The following is a 26598-nucleotide window of genomic DNA, read 5'->3' as shown; positions in this document are numbered from 1 at the left end:
AGAATTCTGCTTCTAATGACTCATCATAAAGAAATAATGAGAGATGTGCTGTATGATGTGGATACACAGATCTTCATCATGGCATCATTCCTAGGAGCAGAGCACTAGAAATATTCTCCCAGCCCACTGTACCACACACACCACAGCACATGCAAACGCACATACACCACACACGCACACATGTGCATATCACACTAATGCACCACTCTCATGCACCCCTTCACACGTGCTCCTGTATGTACACACAGCGCACACTTGCATGCATGCTGTGGACAAGCAGACACACCAACTCATGGCACATCCCAGCATCCCACAGCCACACACCTGTGCACAATGAACACGTCACATGTGTACACACACACCATGCTCATCCAGTTGTGCGTGCAGGCACATGTACAGACACACACACACACGCCATGCCAAACGATTAAAAGTGGTTTGCTCAGGGGAAGGAAATGAAGTTACCCTTTTATCCTTTGAATTTTTGTTTTTTAAAGTCTTAACAATACTTTTTTTCGTATTTGGAAAATACAGAGTGTTCTAGGAAAGTAAGAGGGATAGAGCTGAAGCTGAATTTCTTTTTTTTGAGACTGAGTCTCACTCTGTCTCCCAGCCTGGAAGGCAGTGGCACAATCTCAGCTCACTGCAACCTCCATCTTCCAGGTTCATGTGATTCTCCTGCCACAGCCTCCCAAGTAGCTGGGATTACAGGTGCGTGCCACCATGCCCGGCTAATGTTTACATTTTTAGTAGAGATGGGGTTTCACCATGTTGGCGAGGCTGGTCTCGAGCTCCTGACTTCAAATGATCCACCCGCTCGGCGTCCCAAAGATTACAGGCATGAGCCTCCACGCCCGGCCGCGAATTTCATTTTAAAAGAAATCACATCGTCCCAAGTGGGCTGCCAAGTGTGTTCCTCCTTCACTCACGGTGACAGGGGCTGCTGACTGCCCCCGACCCCCAGTGGACTGCTCTCCTCCGGCTAGCACTTTAGAATTTTCAAGCAAACATTCCGATAGACTAAGAATGGCACTGGGACTTGCTAAGTCTGCAGAGCCGTGATTTTCTTTCGAGTCTAACACATCAGCAAGCATGTCGGATGGCAGACAACCCCTCATGATGAAAGTGCAGGGACGGGGTGTGTCCCCTCCAGGGCAGGAGGCAGCGGGAATGTCCCCCTTCAGTCTGGGGTTTGCTTCGCTGCCACCATTACCCCTCAACACTGAGGATTTATCCTGCCATCCTGGAGGCGGCGGCAAGTGCACATGACTGACTGACTTCTCCCCTGGGCCGTGCATGGCTTCCGGGAGGCTGGGCTGGGAGAGACCCCAGACCACCAGGAGCCCTTGGTGTCAGTCTTTTCCGGACGCTCTCACAAAGCCCCATCCACGGGTGGCCCATGAACCACAGATGCTGGTTGCTCACAGCTCTGGAGGCTGATGGTCCAAGGTCAAGGCGCTGGCAGGTTCTGTGTCTGGTGAGGGCCCAATTCCTGGTTCCCAGATGGTGCCTTCCCACTGTGTCTTCACACGGGGAAACAGCCACAGGTCTCTCTGGGGTCCCCCTTCTCAGGGCATTCATCCCACTCATGAGGGCTGACCTCCGTGACCTCATCACCTCCCAAAGGCCCACCTCCTGACACCACCACCTTGGGAGTGAGGATTTCAACACAGGAATCGGGGAGAACACCAGCATCGAGACCACGGCACTCCGTGAGAACCTGCTGGCACCTCCCGGGCCCTGAGCCCACGACAGAGCCAAGCTCAGTCCCCTCCTGCTGGCTGTCCTGAATTCCGGCACCAGCTCTGACCCCAGCCAGGCATTAGGCCCCATCTGCAGGCCATTTCTACCATGAATAACTCACAACTTAAATGGGAAACATTTAGTCACCCTGGAAAATGGAAAGCCAGCCGTGGAGACTGTAAGAGAAAGCAAAGGCACTCTGAAGAGGGACAGTAGCAGCGGGGCAGTGGGTGACCTGTTCCCGGACCCCCCGCCTGCTCTCCGTCACTCGGAGGACGGGGAGGGTAGTGAGGTGAGAGCCTTAGGGACTCAAGGGCACCGAAACCCCACACCAGGGAGGCCGGCGTTTCACACTTGGGGAGGGCAAAGCCACGTCAGCCCAGGGGTGCTGGAACCATGGTGGCCCCATATCCCCGTCACCAGCTTTCAGGGCCTCTGCTTTTACTTTAACTGGTCCCATTATTTCACCAGTTTCTGAAAGGGAACTTTATATCTGAAAGGGAACTTTATATCACGACCTTTGTGCTTATAAAAAACACAGTAAAGGCTAAATAATGCCGTTACACCCTTGCTTCCTAGTTGGGGTCTGCCTTCCATGTGAAGGAGGAAGATTCGTGAGAGTAAGGACACCGGCCCCCACCGCAGCGTTGGAAGAGAGCTTACCAGGGCACCGTTTTCCACCGCAGGCCTGTGTGTGCCCACACCTGGCGCCCTCACACGTGTCACACGCCCCGCCTGGAGAGGCACCGGAGAGGGAGCCGGAGGTTTGGGTGGCTTCAGGCGCTAACAGCGCATGTTTGAACAAAAGGCAGTTCACATCCACTCCTTCTAGCCTCCTGGGCATCTCAGGTGAAAATCCGCGGTCACTCCCATTTCCCTGCACCATCACCCTGTGTGTACCCGGGTCTTGCATTCTCACCCTCCTGTCCTGCTCAGACAGCCCACCCCACGCACAGCCCAGGAGTCACCCCGCACAGCCCAGGGGTCACCCCACACAGCCTGGCAGACCCAGCCAAGGCCGGTAGACGCAGACTCACAGCCCGGGGAGTGAATGTTCCCAGTCCCACCCGTAGGGGCTGAGCCACATGCTGGAGAAAGTGGGTGACACGAACCCCCTGATGGTTCCCCAGCAGAGCCGCGGAGAGGCAGAGGCTGCCAGGGCCCTCTGGGAAAAGGCTGAGGGTTTCCTTGTGGCCTGGGAGGAGGCTCAGCAGATGCTAAGCAAGGAAAGGGAAGGAGGGCCAAAAAGTTCCAGCCAAGTGGGTGGGAGGGAGCCGGCAAGCCTCATGGGGGCAGGGTCACGGCCCCCACCGCATCCCTCTGGAGCCTGGCCCTGCCCACCACTTGGAATGTTCCCAGGTGGTCATCTAATAACATGCTTAATCAAAGGCTGTGGCAGAGATTTCAAGGGGCAGCTCTCAGGAACATCACTCACGCCCACCTGGCTTCTCATCCCTCAAAAGAGAGGCCTGTGGGGAGGCTCTTAGAATAAGAGGGGAGGGAGCCATGGGGCCCCCCAACTCTCAGCAGGCTGGCCCCAGCTCCCCCGGCAGACACATCCGCCGTCAGCGGTTCATACTGCACCCTGCTACGGCGAAGCCTCCAAAAGCCAATCGTGAATCTCCCCAGTAAGAGTCCCTGCCATTGCAATCCAAAGCCAGCCCTCGCCCAGGTAAGTGGCGCGGCCAGCCCAGGCAGGCGTGACTGCCGGGGGACTGCTCTCCCTCCATTCCCACAGACTGCGGACGGGGACCCAGCAAAGTCTCAGCTCCTTGCTCTCGAGGGGAGAAAGCATTCTGCGTGGACCACTCCCCTTCTCTCCCAAAGTCCCTTCCAAATGGCCTCTATTTCCTTTGCATTTTGAACATTCTCAGAACAATGACTGTAAACACTTCAGGGCGATGCTGAAGGGAAGCTGAGCCACCTCCCAAGGGCTGAGTACCGGGCACGGAAGGCCTCTGCCTCTCAGAGCAGAAGGGGCAGCCACACCCCCCAGCCAGATGGGCCACAGCCTGAGGTCACCACAGACGTGATGAAGTTCGACGTCCTCAGCTTACAAACGTATCATTTCAATATCCAGAATGAGAACTTCCACGCCTGGCCGCAACACCAACACATCCCTGGCTCATGTGAGGCGGCCTCGGGCTCAGCAGATCAGTGAAAGGAGATGAATCAATGAAAGGCTATCAGCCAAGCAGTTTGATTCCCGCACATTTAAGCACACAGGCGCTTGTATGTCTCAGTTCCCGCAGGTCAATATAATTTTTACAGAGGTACCCAATTCTCAGCAGTGAAATGATACAGGCAACGGAGTTACTAGGGGAAGGATGGCTGGCGGGAGGGGCGGTAAGTCCACACGTTAAAAAACGAAGCAGAAGTCACAGGCAGGTCTCCTTGACCCCTGACCCCAAGACAGACCACTGCCCAGCTGACAGAGGCCTGGAGCAAGCACACTGCCACCAAGTGAAAGTTTACCAAATGGCAACAGATGAGCTTTTCCCCTGGGTTATAATGCAGGGCCTGAACCTGAGACCAGCGCCAGGGGCTGAGACGTGAGGGCTTTAGGCCGGATGGCACCCACCCTGCAGTCCCAAGTCGGAACTGGAGCTGGAACAGGCGGCCTCCCCCGCTCCCTTGGAACGCGCCTGAGCTGCACCGCGCAGGAAGCACGGGAAAGGGGAGGCCAGCCGGTGCCGAAACTCCCGACATGGTAATTGCCACTGTTATCCAATTATGCTCTGGATACCTGACGCCAACACCGCCCACAGAGGGGCAATTTCATTAGACCAAGACTCACTTGTCTTACTTTCCTTTGATAACGGCTTAATAAATAAACTGAGCGAGCCCTAATACACAGGTGCAAAATAAAAAATACTGTGGCTTTTCATTTTATGCCCATCCTTTTCCAATTATAATGCTTTCATATTTCCTTGCTTGTCAGTTCCAGCTTTCCACCACCACTGCCACCCACTCCATGACGGGGGAGAAGGCTCCGCTCCTTTCCGTTATGAAGATTCTGTCCTGGGAAGGAGGCTTCACGTGAGTGCACTGGGCACCTGTCTCTCCCCAGTTCCACCGTACACACCCTCACACTTCCCTGGCGTCGCACGCACCCTCGCACTTCCCTGGCGTCGCACGCACCCTCGCACTTCCCTGGCGCCGCACGCACCCTCGCACTTCCCTGGCGCCGCACGCACCCTCGCACTTCCCTGGCGTCGCACGCACCCTCGCACTTCCCTGGCGTCGCACGCACCCCGCACTTCCCTGGCGCCGCACGCACCCTCGCACTTCCCTGGCGCCGCACGCACCCTCGCACTTCCCTGGCGTCGCACGCACCCTCGCACTTCCCTGGCGTCGCACGCACCCCGCACTTCCCTGGCGCCGCACGCACCCTCGCACTTCCCTGGCGTCGCACGCACCCTCGCACTTCCCTGGCGTCGCACGCACCCTCGCACTTCCCTGGCAGCGTACGCACCCTCGCACTTCCCTGGCGTCGTACGCACCCTTGCACTTCCCTGGCGTCGCACGCACCCTCGCACTTCCCTGGCAGCGTACGCACCCTCGCACTTCCCTGGCGTCGTACGCACCCTCGCACTTCCCTGGCGTCGCACGCACCCTCGCACTTCCCTGGCAGCGTACGCACCCTCGCACTTCCCTGGCGTCGTACGCACCCTCGCACTTCTCTGGCAGCGTACGCACCCTCGCACTTCTCTGGCAGCGTCGTACACACCCTCACACTTCTCTGGCAGCATACACACTCTCACACTTCTCTGGCAGCGTACACACTCTCACACTTCTCTGGCAGCGTCGTACACACCTTCACACTTCTCTGGCGTCGTACGCACCCTCGCACTTCTCTGGCGTCGTACGCACCCTCGCACTTATCTGGAGTCGTACGCACCCTCGCACTTCTCTGGCAGCGTACACACCCTCGCACTTCTCTGGCAGCGTACACACCCTCACACTTCTCTGGCAGCGTCGTACACACCCTCACACTTCTCTGGCAGCGTACACACCCTCACACTTCTCTGGCAGCGTCATACACACCCTCACACTTCTCTGGCGTCGTACGCACCCTCGCACTTCTCTGGCAGCGTACACACCCTCACACTTCTCTGGCAGCGTACACACCCTCACACTTCTCTGGCGTCGTACACACCCTCACACTTCTCTGGCGTCGCACACACCCTCGCACTTCTCTGGCGTCGCACGCACCCTCGCACTTCCCTGGCGTCGTACGCACCCTCACACTTCTCTGGCGTCGTACACACCCTCACACTTCTCTGGCGTCGTACACACCCTCACACTTCTCTGGCATCGTACACACCTTCACACTTCTCTAGCTGCTCTCCAGCACGTGCACACACACACACACTTACACTCACAAAGTCACAATAACACCACAATTTGGGAAGACATGGAGAGGATGAAAACACTCTATCGTCACACACTGTAATAAAACTTTGAGACAAAAGAGGTTGAAATAATTCATCTTACTTAGCCCAGGTACAGGGGAAGGAAGAGGACAGTAAAAGAGGACTCAGAGGAGGAGTGACACTTGAATTAGGGAGCCCCGGAAGATTCCCACAGGGGAGATGGAAGCCAGTCAGAGCGGGGCAGCCGAAGCAAAGGGGCACATCAGGGCAGGGCCAGCAAGTTCCAGCAGCCTCAGCGGGCAGACCAGTGCTGGTGCCCAGAGGGGGTGGGTGTGGCACAGGGAAAAACGGGAAGGGGTCTGAGGGCCACTGCATGGGGGGCCTGGAATGGTGCATGTGGACTTTATTCTATCGACAGCAGAAGCCTTCAAAGGTTTTAGAGAGCCTAAGTCGCCTGGATCCCCTGCAGAATGGGACAAAGATGACTACAACTACTTTGACATCCCTCTGCCCAACTGTCCCTGACCCTGTGGACCTCTCAGAGCCAGTGTCCATCCCATTGAAACAGCTGACTTGGCCACAATAGGAGCAGCAAAGCCAGTGAGAGTCACAGAACGTCATCCCAAGAAGGACACAGGCGTGCCAGGCACAGCCCTGCCATTTTCCTGGTGGGGACAGAAAGACAGCAGGGATGTAGCATGGCGTTTATCCACTGCTCAAGTGTGGCCTCCTAATCCTCTCTTCTCGCAACCCCAGGTAAACACCAAGATTAGCGCTTTGATCAAATACATGCAGCACAGAGCAAGCTGCTCACACTGAGTCCAACCAAGTGCCGCTAATCTCAAAGCCCGAGAGCACTAGAAAGCAAAGACAGAAGCCCTTCGCTGCTGGAAAACCCCTGGAAGCACGTTTAGTTCGAAAGTACAAATGTGCACTTCTGGTCTTAAGTTCTAGCTTAAGAGTTCAAACAGAAATGAGACTTTAATTTATACTCAGGAAAATAAAAATAGATTAATAAAATCCAAGTCAAGCTGCTAGAGAGGTTTTTCCGTTCCGAAAGACAAGCACTGTGAGTTTTTCTAAACAGGTTATCATTTAAACACTGTAAAGCACTACACTTATTTTTTAAATAGCAAAACTACAATTATCTCTGCACGTCCCGTATCACCGCTCTGCAGTGCTCCCGCATAACCACCCCACTGTCAGTGACAGCGGCGGGATGAGAGTGTCGCTGACGTGCCAGGCGGCCGGCCTTATCAAAATCCAGCCACATTCATCCTTTTCCTTACATCAAAAATCAAATAACTTCCTGGAGAGAAGCTACAGTCTCACCAAGAGCAGTTCCACTGGGAGAAGGCAAGTTGAGATTAACAGTGCAATATGTTAGGAAATCAACAGATAAGTGTTTGCCTCACCGCCCATGAGACTCAGAATCCAGGAGCCTTCAGAAAAGCAGTCAAGTGTCCCGAGCTGCACACAGTACTCCCCCAAAGTGCACATGGTACTCCTCCAAAGAGCACAAAGTACTCCCCCAAAGTGCACATGGTACTCCTCCAAAGAGCACACAGTACTCCCCCAAAGTGCACATGGTACTCCTCCAAAGAGCACACAGTACTCCCCCAAAGTGCACATGGTACTCCTCCAAAGAGCACACAGTACTCCCCCAAAGTGCACATGGTACTCCTCCAAAGAGCACACAGTACTCCCCCAAACTACACACATTTCCCCAAATTGCACATGATACTCCCCCGAAGTGAACATGGTACTCCCCCAAAGTGAACACGGTACTCCCCCAAACTGCACATGGTTCTCCACCAAAATGCACATGGTAACCCCCAAATTGTGCATGGTATTCCCCTGGGCATTTGCCACCTCTGAGGGTGACCAGGAGCTTCTGCGACAAACAGTGCACACATTGATGGTGCCATTTTCGAACCACGAAAGTTTTGACTCATATGGCATTTAAGCAAGAAGGAAATAACATTATTTCAAAACTGATACGGGAGAAATGCAGTGAGACAGTTCCTAGATAACTGCATGGAAGGGAAGTCTTCCTGATAAAACAAGCACCTTTCAAAATGAGGAAATAATGTGATTTTCTGCCTAGACAAGGTGCGGCTGCAGCCTCCCTATCTCAGGAGCAGCCCCTCTGTTGCACTGGGGCAGGAGGAAGTGATTAATTAGTGCCTCCTCAAAGCTGCAGCCTTAGAGAGCCACTGGGGGACTTTTATGTGCACGTCAGACAGTGATATCCTTCCAGAATCCTCCTTTTAGAACCCGACAATGGGGCATGTCTCTGACAATCCTGTGCGCCAGCAGGCTGCAGCTTCAGGGTTGCCAAGAGGAGGAGGCCTGGCATGAAAAACCTCTTCTTGGGGCTTCTTTGTAAAGGGAGGAAAAGCCATTAATGACACAATTTTAAGTGAATGAAGGAAGCCACCAAGTACAAGAGCAGCGCCGTGCTCCCGGTCCCCTGCTCTCTCTGGCCGTCCTCCGTGCACACGGCTCCCTGCCCACCCACCCTACCCCCAATCAGTGAGCTGCCTTGTTTAAACACAGTACGTGCAAACTCACGTGGGTCAGCCCCGATCCCAGTCTGCCCCCGAAAACAGAATCTTGGCATGCTTAGGGGAGAGCTCAGCGACACTTCGCTTTCATCTTTCCACTGCAAAAAGGCAAATCCAAGACTATGGCATTGTGACGGAACCATCTCGAGGGGGCGCCTTTTCTCACTTCCCCAGGGTGAGGTGCAACCTCCAGGTTGGTGGGGTGGGAAAATCAAATTCTGACGTTCAGTTCACGTGGCTTCACGCATCATTGCAAAAAGAGCATGTGGGACAGCGTGGGAGATGCTGGGGATGTGAGCACAGACCCGAGAACCCCCAGGCCGGGGCCTCCCATTGCAGGATGCAAAGCCAGGACCCATGGCTCCGTGCCAGCCCACAGGGCAATTTAATCCTCTGCTCACAACGAAATTACGAAGGCAGCCTGCTGGATTCCCTGTTGTGCTGACTCAGCAAGGCTGGATGCTGAGGGCCTTCTATCACTTAGGAAGAAGGAGCGCCATTGTCAATGGTCTGGATTTAATACAGTGAAGGATGCCAGCCCCAAAGGGCACTGGGAAATTAACTCACGATGAGCAATTATGTCTGGAGTCAGGTTGTCCACCTCTGCTGTCATCACAGGGCCTTTGCCCTGTGCCCTCAAACCTGCGTCCCAAGTAAAGCAGTTGACATGGGGCCGTGGGGGTAGAGACGCCGGTGCATACGAAGAAGTCCTTATTCTCCCAGCCCCCAATCCATCCCTTTAAACCTTGGAGAGTTCCATAATCTTATGTGCTGAAATTCCAACCCAAAAAGTGAGCCCTGTTCTAATTTCAGGGGCTCTGCCAAAAGTCTGTCACTGCCATTATATTTAGAAATAGGAGATTTTTAGAGAATATGGTGCTTACGGTGTTTAACATTGCCCCGTAGGGTCCAAGTTTGTCAGGGCAGCCAGACCGACTGCCATAAAGATGTGCCTCCAAGTTTCCCAGACTCTGAATCTAGAGGATGTGAAACATTTAAACAGAAACACCCCAGAGGAAGCCACTCTCCCCACTCTGGAGCTGCCTCGACCTCCCTGCAAAGGTGCCATCACTCAACCACGAAGAGACACTGGCAGCTCACACTGCCCCCACCCCACTGCCATTTCCAAAGGATACAAGACTTCAAACTGGATTTCAAAGGCCCCTGTCATTTTGGCAGCATGACATTTTATGTCTTATAAGCTATTTTTATTAGCCAGGATTGAAGAAAATTGACGTTTACCAGCCATTAACCTTTCAAGCATGTAACTCTATTTTTTTGCTCCACATGGGAGAGTATCTTACACTTCTGTGTGGATCAATCCCGAGGTGTCCAGCACCTTTAAGGAAAAAGTCATTGTGAATCCTCTCTCTTCTCAAGAAAAACGTAAGTTCTATAATTTTACGGACTCTTGATCACAATTTTATAGCTTTCAGCCCGGCACTCGTATTCCATTTTTATCTTAAAATATAAGAACTGGATAAAACAAGTTATATAATCCCTTTTCTGTATCTGAGGGAAGAAGGGAAAGAATAAGATAACCTGAGAAGAAGCTGACACTGCAGCAGGCATATCCTCGGAACAACCTGCTTCCAACCCATCAGTTCATCACTGCCCAAGCATTAAACAGGATACGACGTCATCCAATCATACCAATACCCGATTAATAAATAACGACGGTCAGTAACTTACGTTCATTGCCATCTCTCTCCCCCATCAGCCCATGGAGCTTTAAATAAGCCATTCTCCATAACTTATTTATTTAATTTTTAAAACATACCTATTGCCAAAAGATCTCGGGCCACACATAATAAATGGAAAGGCCATAAGGGAGAAAGTCTCTAAACAAAACCATAAACCCTGTCGAATCAAGCCACCTTCTAATGGAAAAATGGCTGCCGTAAACATCAGCTGGCTCTCTCCACGTGTCGGGGCCGGGTTCTGGAGGAGGCTGGCCTGGGGAGCTCGAGGTCCTTGTCATCAGCCGGGGCCTGGTGGAAATGAGCAGCATGGGCTCTGGACATCTGGCCCTGCGCCGGGAACATGCAGTGCTGTCTAAGAGTCCCCACCGGAAAACTGGGGTTGGGAGAGCAACTCCCCTTTCCCAAGTATCAGCGGCCAGGCAGGTCATTCCACAGGGACCAGAGGACAGGAGGAGAGCAGGAGGGCAGCTGTGGCAGGGCTGGGGTCCACTTGCCAGAGTCCACTTGGCCTGATGTGTTTACATTAATAAATAACCATGGTGACTAAGAGCAGGCGGGCAAGCCTTGGTGTTTCCAAAGCCTGGTGCCACAATACACAGGATATGTACCACCCTGCTGGGACTTCAAGGCCCTCATGAGACAGACCTGCCGTCTCCCTCCAATGGAGGTAGAAAAGGTCACACAGGTCACAAAACGGTCCAGTGTCACAGAGCTGATGGCTGAGGACTAGACACGTGGACTCTCCAGGCAACTGGATGTCCCAGGTCTCCATGGGTGGTTGGTCCCAAGGTGATGCACAGGGCAGGGGTGGAGGGCGGGGCTCTGAAGGCTGCCCCCCTGTCAATCCTGGCTCCTCCAGGGCCACTAAGGGAGTGGCAGTGCCAATCATCCTATGTCAGCACCCCAGCTCTGTGAAAGGAGGGTCAATAACATGCCTCCTGCTGAGGGTGGTCATGCAGATAAACGCAGCTGGCACGGTGCACCGGCATGGGGAGGGCTCCATCAGCAGCCTAGAGCAAGATATAGTACAGCCATTCGCCCCTCCAGTGGGGCTGAGCGCCGGGATCACCACAGGGCTTCCCATGGGATTCTGAAGCTCACCCAAGGGGTCTGCATGACGCAGATCATGACACTTACAGGATTCAGGAGTCAAACGCCAGGGGCTATCCCTACCAACAAATCATCCAGAGCCCCTGTAATATCCCACTGTGTTAGTCCATTGGTGCTGCTATGAAGGAACACCTGGGGCTGAGGAAGTGATACAGAAAAGAGGTTTATTTGACTCCTGGTTCTGCGGGCTGTACAGGAAGCATGGCACTGCCATCTGCTTCTGCGGAAGCCTCAGGAAGCTTCCACTCATGGCAGAAGGCAAAGGGGAGGCCACGTGTTGAGACCGCATGGCGAGAATGGAAGCAAAAGGAACAAGAGGGAGGTGCCTGGCTCTTTCTGTAAGGAGGAGCTCTCCCAGGAGCCAAGGAGGGAGGACTCACTCCCTACTGCGAGGACAGCAGCAAGCCATCCATGAACACTCCCACCAGGGCTCACCTCCAACAGCTGGGTTCACATTTCAACAAGAGACTTGGAATAGCACCTACTGAAGTTAACAAGAAGACAGGAGAGGACGCATCTTCCTCCCTCAGGTTCTCATGGCTGCAAGCCAACTCTAGCATCAGGAAAAAGCAATTCAGCCACTGACCTGTTGGACCGGGCCTCCCCCGTGCAGGCCCCGCCAGCTGCCACTGTCTGGCTTTGCCTCCCGGTTCTGGCTGAGCTGCTCTGAGACATCAGCAGGGCAAGGTCAAGTGCAGCAGAGGCACCTTCCTCTCCTTGGCCTAGAGCCCCTCCTCAGGATCTGCGCTGGAGAGGTGGATGGGCCCCAGATGCTCTGGCATCCAGCTACAGGCCACCCCCTGGGCCGGCCAGGCCCACTCCCATCTGGACGCTGGCGCTTCAGCTGCCCACCTCAACCCAGAGAGACGGGAGGGCAGGCTGTGTGATGCGCGGTCACATGTGTCGGAAGAAGACCCTTGGGGGCACAAAGGGCATCCCCATCGACCACAGGCCCAGACCCGTCGCTCGCGACAAGCCCGCTGACACACAGGCTGCAGGAGACACAGATGCAGCCCTGGAGCCAGGCTCAGCAGCCGCTTTCCCGAGCTGTGTGCTGACCCTCAGCCAGGCTGCAAACGCACAGCTGCAGAAGACACAGGACAGGAGGCTTCTGCAGACAGAAATAACGTCTTTCTGCATTTCCACAGTAACGCGGCTTGGGGAGAGGAGAGGTACGTCCCATAAACGCCGGAGAGTGCCCAGCTCCCCTCCATATCCCTCCACCTCTCATCAGCAGAGGGAGCGTGCCTCCCCTCTCTGTCTCTGCTGAAGGATCCATTCCCAACACAGGCCTTTAGATTAACAAAATATTTACAATGTATCTGTGTGATATTATCTGAGCTATAATCCTTGTTAAGATTCCATTTGACAGAGGAAGATAATGGGCAGAGAACAAATGTTCCATATACATTTTAATTCCAATGAAATGGTTCTATGTCACGCTTTACAATGTAAAATACTCCATTACTACACTAAAGTGCCTCATTTGCTTTTCTGGTGGGATTGAAACACACAGCATGTTTCAAGTCGCCCACCTGAGCTGCACTTTCAGATGCTGGTTACATTCGCAGACACCTTCCCAGATAACATGGCTTCTCTCAAGGGATGCAGCCTCTTGGGAATGGGAAGCGAAATGTCCTCTAAGCCTGAAGCCCTGATGCTTTCCCAGAGATGGATTTCCTGGGAGATGGATGGAAAAGGCAGAGTCCCTGGTCACATCCCCGGAATTCCCAGTTCCTTGCGGCCACGGCCCGGCACCCTCCAGCAGGTCTGGGACAGGACCCAGGAGGCTGGCGAGTTTCGCAAGCGCCCTCCAGTTCAGCGGGTGGATTCATGCCCTGTGACCGCTGTAATAAATGATCATAAACTTGGTGGCTTCAGCTAACAGAAATGTATTATTTTGCAGTTCTGGAGGCCAGAAGTTCAGAATCCCGGTGTCGCTAGGGCTGCTGGAGTCTAGGGGAGTGTCCTTCCTTGACTTCCACACCTCCGGGGACTCCAGCAATTCCTGGACCTGTGGTCGCGTTGCTCCAGTCTCTGCCTGCGACTTCACAGGGCGCCCCCTCCAGGTCTGGGTCTTCTCTGTCTCTTGTGAAGACAGGTGTCCTTGGATTCAGGGCCCACCCAGATGACCTCATCTAGAGCTTCTGAAGTTGATTACATCTGCAAGAACCCCTTCTGCAAATAACATTACATTCAGAGGCTCTGCGTGGATGGATCCGTTGAGGGCCAGTGTCCGGCTCCCTCCAGCAGGTCTGGGACAGGACCAGGAGGCTGGTGAGTTTTGCAAGCACCCCCCAGGGAGGCAGCTCCTGGACCACAGTTGGACATCTTAACCCCCTGCTTTGCATAGGGAAACTGAGGCCCAGAGAAGGCAGGGTCCTCACTCAGTTCATCCCTCTCAGGACTCCCAGCCAGCAGCTCTCTGCACCCTATTGGGGGCCGTAGCCTGTTTCTCCTTGGATCTTTCTGGAAGTAGAAGCCCAGGACTTCATACCCAGCAAACTCAGACACCAAGTTTCCTTCCTGCTTTTCCAGGCAGATCGACAGAGATGGCATCTCAACTCGCATTTGGGTGCCAGAACAAATGCAAAGCAAAAATTCCAACATTCCTCTAAGTCAGACACAAACCCACGGGCGCACTCGTGAAGAGTGACCTGGAGGGCGAGTCTTTCTCCGCTGCCTTCTCCAGAGACAAAGGGAGCAAGGTCCTCCTTCGGGGAGAGACCCAGCGTCCGATACCCGCACCCTGGGGCTGGAAATTCATTAAATCCTATTCCAGATAGAAAGTGCACCCATTCCTGGAGCAAGCGCACCTCTCAGCACCTGCGGCCATACCGGGGGATGTTTCCTGGACCAGGAAGTACCCAAACTCTCAAAGATCACCTTCCTATTAGCAAGGCGCAGGCGGCACTAGGGGGCCCTGTGGGTATTTGTCTGTCGTGGAAGGCTTACCTCAATCCTCCCTAAATCCCCACATATTGTCAGCTAGAAAGCACAGTGAATCCAAACGAGGAGGAGTCGGAAGGTCCCAGGAAGAGAACCTGCGGGCCGGGGCTAAGGGCTGCAGCCTTCCTTCAGACAGACCTCAATCGCTCCACGCCCGGGTTTCCCCAACGGTGAAGTGGAGGTGCCAGCACGAACCACTGAGGTCTGTGCGGGACTGGACGAAGGTCACTGCACAGTGAGGACGCATGGCCAGTCGTCGGTGTGTGGAAGCCAAAGGGAAACCACCACACACACCTCTGCTGGGCTTTGTCTTCACACACGCACGCGGTCAGCACAATCACAGCTCCCCAGAGAGGTCCCCATTTTGATTCCGGAGGCTGTGAGCCTGGGATCTTACGTGGCAGTGGGGACTTGGCAGAGGGGCTGAATAGAGAACGTTGCGATGGGAGAGTACCCTGGGTTACTCAGGCAGGCCCGACGCAATCACAAGGGTTCTTACAGGAGGAAGCGCAGGAAGTAGGGAGGGGTAGAGGAAGATGGGACCGGGGCTCTGAAGACGGAGGAAGCAGCCAGGAGCCAAGGAGTGCAGGAACCCCGAGGAGCTGGGAAGCACAAGCAGACGGATTCTCCCCGGAACCTCAGAAGGAACCCACCCTGCAGACACCTTGATCTCCGCACAGGGACTGGAGCTGTGCTTCTGATCTTCAGAACCACGAGATCAGAACTTCGTGTTGTTTAAGCTGCTACATTTGTGGGGATTTGTACTGCAATAAGGAAATAACACAATTTGTAATCTAAGTAAATTCCTCCTGGAAAAGGCAGTGTGGGGGCTGAAAACACATAGACAAAGTCCCCTGCACATACCGTGTGACCTGGGGCGTGCTTTCTGACCACCTTAAGCGTTAAACGAGAAGACTCATTGGTATACGGTAAGTCCTCCCCCAGACACCAGCTCCTCCCTCCTTCCTGGCCCCTGCTGTGGACGTTGCAAGGAAATGGCCTCGAGGAGCACATACTGGGTCAAAGATAATTAAGTAGGTTTTCGGTTTGTTCTGTTCTCTTTTGTTTAAGAACCAAAAGCAGATGCCGATCGGAGACAATACCGGAGGCCACCAGGAGAGGGCAGCCCACAGCCCGGGCAAAAAGGCACCAACATTCTAAGCCTTTTGACAAAAAAAAACAAAGGATTTTACCAGCCGAGCCTGCAAGGCACCACAGTCCCACTCTGGGGATTGAAGGAGCAGCAAATGCCATGAGGTTTTACAAGAACACACTCGGGAGAACTTTATCGCCCTTGACGGAAAGAAGCTTCATTCGGCTTATGGTATTTTTTATATTGGAATTCACTTGGAGGAAAAATCGCTTCTTCAAAAAGTCAGAATAATAGGCTCACTTTTTGAAAAGATGAATGCTTGTGTGCTCTCACTCTCTCTCTCAGTTCACGATTAGTCCTGGCATCTACTTAACCCAGCTTTCAAAGAAAAAGAAAAGAAGGACGAGAGGGAGGGAGGGAGGGAGGGAGAGCAAGGGAGAGAGGGTGAAAGAAAGAAGGAAGGAAGGAAAGGAGGGAGGAAAGGAGGGAGGGAGGGAAAAGCCCTTTCCTAATTTTAATCCACCTCTTCTTGCAACATAAGAGAAGTCACAAAATTTCCGCATTTTGAAATTAGTATCATGGAGCAAACAATACAGGTATGTATACACCAAATACACTCCCTTTGAACTTGATTATGAATTTGATTTTGATTTAACTCCGCAGGGTAGAATTAGAGAAATCACTATGTCCGAAACAAAGAAGCCACAGGTCTTGGCAGCTTATACCAACCCAGCTGCCATGCAGTCCCAGAGTGGAAGTGACCCTGTGCCCAGGAAGGTCACCGCTGGAGGCACAGGTGCAAAAGGCTTCACCACAGGGGGTCTGGCAGAACAGGGAAACCCACGGGAACCTTAGAAGGCACCACATCTTTGGACTGTTTCAAGTTATACCAAGCACCTTGCTCTCTCTAAGCTTAGGATACAATCTCTGCAGACACCCAGGACCCCGACATGGGCAGAAAGGCCCCAGCAGCCTCAGGACCAGCTCTCATCAGCTCAAGAAGTGGTGTCAGGGAGCCTTGCCCCGGCTGGCTGCACAGTCACGGCACTTTCTCTTAATTGTAATCGGCCTCACGAAGGCTCCCGGTGCCCCGTGTCACAACGTGAGTACTGACAGCGATGGATCCGTGCATAAACCCAGCTCACGTGGAATGTGCTCAGGGCTTCCAGGACCGCCTAGAACCTTCTCTCAGCTCTGTCTCTTCATGGCTCCCCAGCGCTGGCAGAGTCTGAAATCGGAGTGAGAGCATTGCTCTGGGACTGCTCGCTGCATGCTCAGAATTAGAAAACTCTTGCTGGCATCGCAGAAGCCAGGGTCCTCTAATCCCAGGGCTGGGTTTGCAAAACCCCGGTGTCCACAGTTTGGGCCCTTTTCAGTTGAGTGTGGTACACGAGCAACCACAACCAAGCACTTCCCGACACACTGGGGGCCTCTGTTTACTGCATGCATCTGTGTGCCTGGTCACTGCTGGTTTTCTGGCTGTGGCCCTGAACATCTGGGTCCCGTCCTGTCTGCGCATGTCAGCAGTGCTCTAAAACCATCTCCTTTAACATTAATCTGGAGATAGGAATGAGCCAAATGCCTCGGACTGGACAAAGAGGGAAAACAGAGCAAATCTCACACCCTTAGGCTGATCCCCAGAACTCACCTATCATCAGATATCGATCCATAAAATGGGAACAATTTTACCTCCCAGGAAGAGCTTTTGTGAAGGTTAAATGAGATATCATATGCCAAGGACTGGACGGAACGTAATGTTATTGTGACACTATAATTCTGCAAAGCCTCATGCTCCCTCATTTTAAGACTCAATTAAAACACCCATTTCTCAAATGCAAAACCTTAATCTTTAAGCCACAGCGTCAATGAGTTCACACATCCTCATTTCTGTAGCTGGTATGTGCACTGCCTTCTACAATGAAGGGGGTTTGCTTAGCAGCGGTGAGCACAGAGAAGCAGCAGTTAGGAAGCTTCCAGGGTGGGAATCCTGATCCACTGACTTAGGAATCAAGTGATCTGGGGCAGGCGTGGCCACCTCCTTGCACCTGGATTCCTCCTGGGTAGCAGCAGGGCCACTGACCACAGCTACCCCTTGAGATGAAAGGCAGAGCCGGGGAAGCAGCTGCACACAGGCGCACACATCTGTGCAGCTCCCAGGGCGGCAGCGTTCTGCCTCGCTGTTTCTAACCATGGCTCCCGGACCCTCTCTCAGCGTGAGCTTTGGCCTGCAGACGATGCTCCGTGCAACACTTTCTGTGCTTTATTCCGGGCTGGTCCTGCCTTTTATCTGATGGCAACCGCCTTCCAAGGACAGGATATATACTTCCCTTTCTGAACCTCTTAACCCTGGGACCAGGCAAAACTGCAACAGGGAATTGCTGCTGGAAACCTCAAACAATAACAGCCCCCAAAAAGGCAAGGACCACCCCCAGAGGTGGCCAAAGAGGTTCCCACGGTCTCCATCATGGGCTCCGTATGCCCATTTTTGGGGGATCCCTGAAGTGACCACCCACGGAAGCAGAAGAGGTTTGGGTACTCAGAAAGAAACAGTCCTCTGACTTCAACAGCAAGAAAGTCCTGGCTTCCAGCTCACCCAAGCCACCAGCGGGGTCTGAGTCCCACTCTGCCTCGCACAGCTCTGCTCTCTAGAGACCAAGATTCCCTAGAACCAGTCAGTATTGTGACCAGAGTCAAACCCCAACACACAACCCCCGGCTTCCTGGAAGAGGATCACTACGAGACCCGGCAAAAAGTCCAGATTCTCTGGTGGGGGTTCAGGTAGATAGTCCTGGCTTAATATGTCTAAGGGTTCTTTCATCTCCTGGCCATAAGACAACTTGGAGTAGTGACTGTTCACTTATTTAACGAACAGTCCCCGAGTATTCATGACACGCTGTCTGCAATCCAGTGTGTGAGAGCAGAAACCAATTCACAGAGGAGCAGAGGAGGGCCTTTAAAGCAAGAGCAAGTGGCCGAGGTCCAAGGAACACTGGAGGGTAGAGGGAGCCTGAAAACCCAGGCTCAGGACAGAGGTTGACTTTGCTACTGTGCATGGCTTTCCCTAAGTCAGGGGATGCACTTGGCTGCACGTGACAACAAAACCAAGCGTGGTGTTTTGATCTTATTTTTCTCACCACTCAGGAGACAATGAGTCCAGGCTCTGCCATTGTTCGAGGATGCCTTCTGGGACCCAGTTTGTGTTCCACCATCCTCATAGTCACAAAGTGGCTGCTTTACCTCAGCCATCACATCTGAGTTTCAGGTAGGAGGAAGAAGTAAGAGCAAAGGGCAGAAGGCATGGCCAGCTTTCCCTGAAGCCTAACCTAACAGACTAACCTAATTAGATACCAGTGACCAGAAAGAAGCCACGTTGCCACCTTGGTGTAAATGAGTCTACAGGCGTATTAAACAGGGCACATCGTCAGCCAGTGGATGGGCACAGGCGAGGTTTGTTGATGAGGAAGAGAGTGAGAGAATGAATACTGGACAGGCAACTTGCAGTGTCTAATAATTCTAGGCATACGCGGTTGACTTATCATTAGTGTCACTTATTTGAAAATCCATACCAGCTTCCTCTCTGCTGTGAGTTAACCAAAGCAACTCAGAAACAAACACAGTGTCAGTGTTTTCTGGCTCATTCATTACTTCATTTGACTAACACTGACTGTACAGACCCAGGCGTTAGGCCAGTGCTGGATGGCGGGTATGCAGGGAGACGGGCGTACATTCTCGCCTGTGTATCCAGCATGCCTCAGCCCTGTAAGAATTACCAGTCTGTGCAGAGATGCTTCAAGCCAAACTGCATGGTCAAACAGTCCGTCTTCAACCTACCTGTAAAGACAAGATGATAGTACTCCTGGCCATGCAGCGTGGCACAAGTGGCGGATTCTTAGATGTGGATTCCAGACACCTGCACTGGCGCTCTCTTCAACCAGGCCTCGGCCCGCGCGCCTCTGTCTGCGCGCCTCTGTCTGCGCACCTCTCTCTGCGCGCCTGGGTCTGCGCGCCTCTGCCTGCCAATGAGGCAGCCACTCATTCAGCAATTCATTGCCTGCTTCTCTGCTTCAGGTACAGTGCTGGGCGCTGGGGAAGGTCTACTCAGCATCCATCCCTCCTTCTTCCTTCCCAAAACAAAGCCCCAGTTCTGTTCTGAGATGAGCAATTTGAACACCTACCACATGATGGATTATAATGGACCTAAGGCACACATGACAATGCAATTCGCTTCATTCCCAGTGTCCCCTCCACCACCCAGTTCAGCTAGGAGTTGCCTGTGACCTAGTCAAGGAGAACTTCTACAGCGATTCTGAGAAAGTGTTTGTCTTCCTGGTACAAGGAAGAAATGCAGATGGTGTTACTATCTGCACCTTCTTCTGCTCTGAACTCAGAAGCAATGACTGGAACCACAGCAGCCAGTTTGCAGTGACGAAGCACTCAATGACACATGCAGATGGCAGAAGGGAAGACAAGCATTAGGCAGGCACATGACCACGTCCCTTATCTGTGGCTCCAGCCTGTGACCACCTATGTCTGCACTCATGGTCACTTAAGAAACATTCACCCCCATTTATTTAAGATTACATGAAATGGGTTTTATTCTGTTGGTGAAAAACATCTTGAAATGATATAAATAGAAAACGAGAATGACAGAGCTCTTGCCCTCAGAAACCTGAGAGTTTAAGTGAGAGAGACGATTGGCCAGATAATGTAGGTTCTTCAGTAAGGAGGCCGAGCGTGGTACGAGGGTACACAAGACGGGCCTAAACTGATGGAGAAATCGGGACAGGGAAGGTTTTGCTGAGAACGTCTTGTTACGTTCAGCCATTAGAAACAAGCTCCTGTTTCTATACGTGGCCCATAGTGTACCCATGTTAATCTGATGACGCCAGGCTCCACCCCATCCCCAGGGAACAGTGTTTACACTCACCTGTTCCCCCTTCACTCCAGGACAGAGGGGAGATATGAGCCGGGAGTCCTCAGTTCCCACTAAGCCAACTAGGACTCTCCCACTTGTACGAGTTTTCTGCTGTGAATTGGGTCTGGGTGTGCCTAGACTCTGCCCACCACGTGGGAGAGCAATGCAGGTCACTGTACCAGGCTTCAGCTTCCGGGCGGGCTGGCCATTAATTATTAACAACGCAGAGAAAAAGACACCAGCATAGCCATCACCCCAGACTAAACCACGGCTTAGAGAACACTGCATTGTAGCCGAAGGCAAAGGGCTTCGCCTTCCTATTTTAGATATCACCATGCATCAGTCGTCAGGGCCAGAAGCGAATTATCCTAAAAACAAAACTATAGCATAGGAGCGTATGCAATTACATTCAAACGCTCTCCAGAAAAAGCTCAGACAGGGGACATGGGAGCGGTGTCGAGGAAGGCTACGGATGAGCCGCGAACTCCCACATTTCCATACTTCGCGGCTCCGCTTCTCAGAAGGTTCGTAATACATAGTATCTGCTACCCTATTGGGGAAAACTATTTTAAGCCTAATTAGCATGAAATTTTTAGAATGCAAATGCTTTTCATTAGACATAAAACAAAATGCCACGACATTTCTTCCATCCATTTGTCATAAACAAGTTAATTACTGTGTAACAAATCGCTCCTGCTGGAATCTGTATGTTTGGGGCTGCTGTGAGCTGACTCAGGCAGAGAAAAGGAGCCGCGGAGCAGTCGCTAACAGCTCATGGCCTACTCGGAAGAACACGGCCGCTCTGTGGAGCTTCACTCATCAAATTAAGGTTAAGCTCTCTCTGCTGGAATAACTCAATTATAAGTAGTCATTATCTATTTAACTTGATTCCTACCAGAATAACAGAAACGCCACCATGCTTCCTGCCTCCTCTTCACACAGGCCTCCTCGCCGTGCTCCCACAGTTTCAAAGCACTCTGCGTACAGAGAGCGATGTCACTGTGCCCCGGCTTCATGCACGTCAGCCTTAGCTCTTGCCTCCATACGTGCAAAGTTATTTGTAAGATATAAAACATCTCTTTCTTCCTGAGACTCTATACCTTCAGAAGAACCAGTGGAAGGAAACAGTGAGAAGCGGACCCACCAGGCGCAGGAGAAGCCATGCAACCACAGCCCCCCAGAGGAGGGGCGAAGAGGACCCCACACGGCCAGGTGCTCGGGAGATTCTCCGCAATTCTTCCCTGAACCGCCCTGGGCTGGGCTGCACACGTAAGTCATTGGCTGCTTGGAAAACGAGTCCACAAAGTATCTGAGCTGGTCCAGATTCACCCAGGGTCATGTGACTCCTGGTCCCCAGGAGGTGAACACCACGTGGGCACAGGAGCCAGGCCGACATCTGGCCAGTGATCTAGGCTTCCCCACCACACTGGCCGAGAGCAGAGCGCAGTTTGGACTGGACCGCCGCGAGTGGAGATACCCGCGCAGTCCACCGTGAAAGGGAAGAGGTGTTGGTTTGAAATCTCACGTTGTGTCGTAGAACGTCTCAGCACCTGCCACTCTCTTCTGTGGTAAGCAGTAGTTATTTATAAAAAGAGAGGCACGTTGCTTAAGTGCCTGAGTAAAATGGATACTCCAAGGTCTTACCATATTGGCCACATAATCAGAGAGCTTAAGGATGCCGGTTTCAGCACAGCAGCACGTGGGCACAGCAGACTGCAGTCAGCGCCCCATGAGTTCTAAGGGACTGTACAATGGACTGAGAGTGAGGGATCCCCCCAGTACTTCTCTGGGGGTCCACTGAGATTCTCAGTAAACCAAACGATCCTGAAAATGACCTACCCGTTCTAACTTCTAACTCCTGCCCATTCTAACCCATTCAAAGTGGCACACACAGCGCAATTAGCAGAGTGGCTCTCGAAAGGGCTTTCCCATGCATGCCCTCTTAGTACATCCATTCTGCTCCCAGGCCAACTGCCTAGAGATTTTTAAATGTTTTGATCATTAATGAGTCAATAATATCACAGTTTAGATAGCAAAAACAAGTCAGAAAACTTGGACTCGGTGCAAAATAAAAACCCTAATCCACATAACCAGGAATCAACAAGGCACGTCAACACGCTCTGTCTCGAAGGGCGAGAATCTGAAAAATCACTTCACTATAAGCCTGAGTTCATGCACACGCGTGCGCACACACACGGTAACTGCTGTCAGTTCCGGAGGGAAAAGTCAACATTCCCTGGGACACAAAACCAGTACGGCGGTCAACAATCCTGAATGTTAAATTTAGCTTCCGTACTTTATCCAAGCTCTCTTCCTCTACGGGTTTGAAATCAAAGGCTGCCATTTCTGGGGAACTGATGCAGAGAGGAAAGGCTCATAGCCAAGGTGCTCGTGGCACAACTCTGCAACCTCCGGGAAGGAAGAACTGATTTATGTCCCCTTCCATGCAAATATAAAGTTTAATTAGTTTGTCTTGAAAGGGAAACAGATCAATCAGCAGGGTGATCTGCTGTCTTCTGAGTCTGAAGCTGTCTCTGACTTTCCCGTCACAAATGTGGATATAATCCTGCAATTACGATAAAGCTAATTGGTAGTTCCCTCCTGCACGTGTGTTTTCCTGTTGTCAGTGGGGCAGTAATGAAAATGAATGCCACATTTGCGAGCAGACCGTCTGTGGGCTTATTTACCGCATTTCCAACAACACCGTCTGCTTTATCACGCATTTCAAAGCAGGGATAATTTCAGTACCCAGAACTTCATACATAAAAATACTTGGTAAGAAAGTCTCTCTCTGAACATTATTTGGGTGATGTTACATCCGAATTGCAATTTGTTGCCCAGGAAATGATTCATTTCACTCAAAAATGACAGGGATTCTGAATCATTCACCTGTTATGCAAAACGCCTTTCAGGTCGACCAATTTGCACCTCGTTGACTTCACAACCATCATTTCACAGAGAGCACAAAGACTAGGCAAGCCTGGCCTCTACCCCAAGGAAAAGCAGGGTAGCGGTCCACTCCCACCCTCCACGCCCCGCCCTACCTTGAAGTAGCTTCTCCCCTTCTAGGATATTTTGGGAGATTAATGCCGTGTAATCATCTTCGGAGAACCCAGCCTTGCAGGTCTCTCTGGTTGTAAGATCCTCATTATGGGCCTGAGAACAGAAAGAAGAGAGGGCAAAAGAAAAATCAGTTCCCAGACATTTAGTCCAACCAACATGAACCTGGGGCCTGCTGTGCAAAGAGTCTCTGGCTGAGAGACAACGGCTGGCAGGCCGAGGTCCCACCCTGACGCGAAATCCCGTCCGCTCCTCTGCTCTCTGGGGGCTTCAGGGCGCACTCTCCAGGCTGTAGACCCAGAGCGTCCTTCCCCAGCCCCACACACAGCAGGATGCGCTGTAGGGAATGAAGGACGGACTGATGGCGAAGCCAGGCCGGTCAGGGCCGTATGGGCAGAGGAGATGCCTGAGGAATGTCCAAAAGGCCGAGGCAGAGGACTCCAGCCGCTGCTCCCGAAGCCACTAAGGGCAGCGAGGCCAAAGCGTGGGCGGCTCTGCTCAGACCATTCGCTCTTGGGGCCCACCGCTTCGCGCGCTTGGTAAGGCGGAGGCGGCGGCTTCTTGTCTCGTCTCCGGGTCACCGGAGGGAGGAGAAGGAGGAGAGCAAGAAAGAAGATTCTCTAGGACCAGGTTCAGCGCAGGGCGAAGAAGGCAGCTCTGCGGGAGGCTGCCGGGGCTGGGGTGGAGGAGGCGGTGGGGGCGCGTCAGCCTTCCAGTCTTCAGCTCGCGTTTCCACCCTCGGAGCCACCATCTCCAGCCCAAGCAGGGAGACAGCTCCCCTAACTGACGGCGGAGAGGGTCTCCTCCTGTCCTCCGGAGCTCGCTCGCCACTCACGCTCAGTGGGGAAGTCTAGAGCCCGTGGCACAAGGCCAGGGAAGGATGGGTGGGCGACAGGGCCCTCTCCCAAGCTTCTAGGAGGGGGCGTGACAGGCAGGAGGCGGTGGTGGAGGGAGAGGCAGCGTGTGGTGTACGAGCGGGAAGCCAGCACGCTGCAGGAGCAGGAGCGGCAGGAGCACGGCGGTGCTGGGTTCCCCGGTTCCCCCGTGAGCGCAGGGAGCCCCGAGCGCAGCCCGCACCGGGCAGTGGCACCTCCCACGCGCCGCCTCCTCCAGCCCCGCGCGCCGCTGTCGCCCGCCCGCGCTTCGGCTCCGGAGGCCGCCCCCAGCCCCAGCTTCAGGCTTCGCGACGAAAGCCCCGCGGAGGGCGCCCCTCTGCCCCCAGCACCGAGGGAGGAGAGCGCGACACGGGGTCCTTCCTTAGGAAAAGCTCCAGACCGCGGCTTTCCTCCTCGGCCACGAAGCTCCAAATCGCACCCGCAGCCCGGGGGGAGGCTCAACTCATCCGGGAAAGTTTCGGGCCGCCCGGGGCGAGTGCCCAGCGCACCCCCCGCGCCCCCGGCCTCGGAGCTAGCCTCCAGCCTACAAGCACTTGTTTATTTCCGAGGTTACAACAGCGCGGCCCGGGAGGAGGCAGCGAGGCCGATCGGCCACGAGAGGGGGTTCCTGTAACTCCCGCGGCCCCTCCGCCTCCGCCTCCGCCCAGGGGCGCCCCGGAGCCGCCGCGCACTCTGTCCCCGAGGGCCCCGCACCTCGCCAGGCGCAGAGCAAAGCCGCGATCGGGGCCGCGGGGCTCTGTGGAGGAAGCGGGGAGACCCGCTCGCCCTCCCCTCCCCTCCCGGGGCGCCCTCCCGCGCCGCGCCTGCCTGGCGTCCGGCTTCCCGGCCCGAGCCCGGCCCCGCTCCCGGCCGCCAGGTCCCCGCCGGACACTCGGGCTCCAGCCCCGCCGAGGACTCCTCGCGGTCCTCACCCGCCGCCCACCCGCAGCGCCAGTTCTGCCGGCACCCAAAGCCCTGAGCCGCGCTGCGCGGCGGACCCCAGGCCCCGGGCGGGCAGGAGAGGTCAGGCAGGCGTCCGCACTCCCGGATCCCCACGCCCGCAGCCACGGCCGGAGCTGGGCTCAGCAACTACCGCGGCGCGCGGCTCTCGGGCAGTGGAGGGCGCGCCGGCTCCGCCAGTGGGAAGCCTGCCCCGCGCGGGCGAGCCGAGCTCCGGGCAGCTGCCGCGGGCTCGGGGCGGCCGAGGGATGCTCCGCGGGTCCGGTGCAGGCGGAGCTCCCTCCCCGGGTCCCCCGCCGAGCCCACTCCCGCCCGGCTCCTCCACTCCCCGCTGCCCTCTCGGCTCCCCGCTCCCACCGACCACAGGCAGCTTCGTGGAGCGCGGGCGCCGGGCTGGATGCAGCGAGGAGCGCGGCGGGAGAGCCCGGGGGGAGCCCCGCCGGGTGTGTGCGCGCCCCGCCGGCTCTGAGGCGACCTCGCGCTGCCCGGGGCTTCCGCGCGGCCGGGGCGGGAGGCGGCAACTTACCCGGAGCGCGCCGGAGAGCGAGAGCAGCACGAGGAGCACGCCGGCGCCCGCGGTCATCTTCCCCGGCGCCCGCCCGGTGCCCGGCACCCGGAGCCCGCTCCCCGCCGCCGCCGCCGCCGCCGCCGCTCCCCCGCGCCCGACCGGAGCCTCCAGCCCCGTTGCGCCCGCCGCGCTCGCCGCCCCGGCTCCGGGAGCCAGGCCAAGTCTGGCGGGCGGCGCGCTCCCTCGGGCCGGTATCCGCCGGCCTCGCAGCCGCCCGCGCCTCTGTTCCGCGCGCTCGGAGCTGCAGGTGAAGCCGCGGCCGCCCCGCCGAGGCCCCGCCCCGCCGCCCGGCCCCTGCGCTCGTTCGCTCGCTCTGCCGACGCGGGCCTTAAAGGCGCAGCGCCCGCGCCCGCGCCCCTCGCGCCGCGCCAGCCGGCCCGCCCAGCCCAGCCCAGGCCCCGCTGGACGCCGGGAGCCTGGCTGCGGCAGAAGAGGCCAAGGACCCTCGGTTTCCGGGGAAAAAACACAGGGGTGTGGAGACTGAAGACAGCGCTGGGGTTTCCGTCTCCAAACCCGGGGCACCCCTTCTGGATGAGGCGCCCCCGCGGTGGTCTTAGTCCAACTTCCCGCCTGGGCGCGCGGTGGGAGTGGACACTTCCATCCTGTCCCTTCTTTTTCAAGTGTCTCCTAACTCCCCTGACCCGGCCTACCCCATGGCCTTGAACCCAAGTCAGGCAGC

The 26598-nt window shown here is 54.7% G+C and overlaps 1 protein-coding gene across 1 annotated transcript in view; it reads right to left on the bottom strand.

Moving 5' to 3' along the window:
- The window catches only part of CDH4 (cadherin 4), a 646231-nt gene extending 620297 nt beyond the window's left edge, over positions 1 to 25934 (bottom strand). The window contains exons 1-2 of the mRNA XM_064382571.1: positions 25878 to 25934; positions 23501 to 23612 (exon numbers count right to left, since the gene is read on the bottom strand). Coding sequence (XP_064238641.1) covers positions 23501 to 23612; positions 25878 to 25934 — 169 coding nt within the window. The remainder of the gene's footprint in view (positions 1 to 23500; positions 23613 to 25877) is intronic.
- Positions 25935 to 26598: the final 664 nt, after the last annotated feature.

Source organism: Aotus nancymaae, unplaced genomic scaffold (genome assembly GCF_030222135.1).
Source record: "Aotus nancymaae isolate 86718 unplaced genomic scaffold, 86718_ANA_hifiasm-v0.15.2.pri h1tg000029l, whole genome shotgun sequence".
Taxonomy (NCBI): domain Eukaryota; kingdom Metazoa; phylum Chordata; class Mammalia; order Primates; family Aotidae; genus Aotus; species Aotus nancymaae.
The sequence above is the reverse complement of the archived record's forward strand: the minus strand, read 5'-3'. Positions and strand labels throughout refer to the sequence as shown.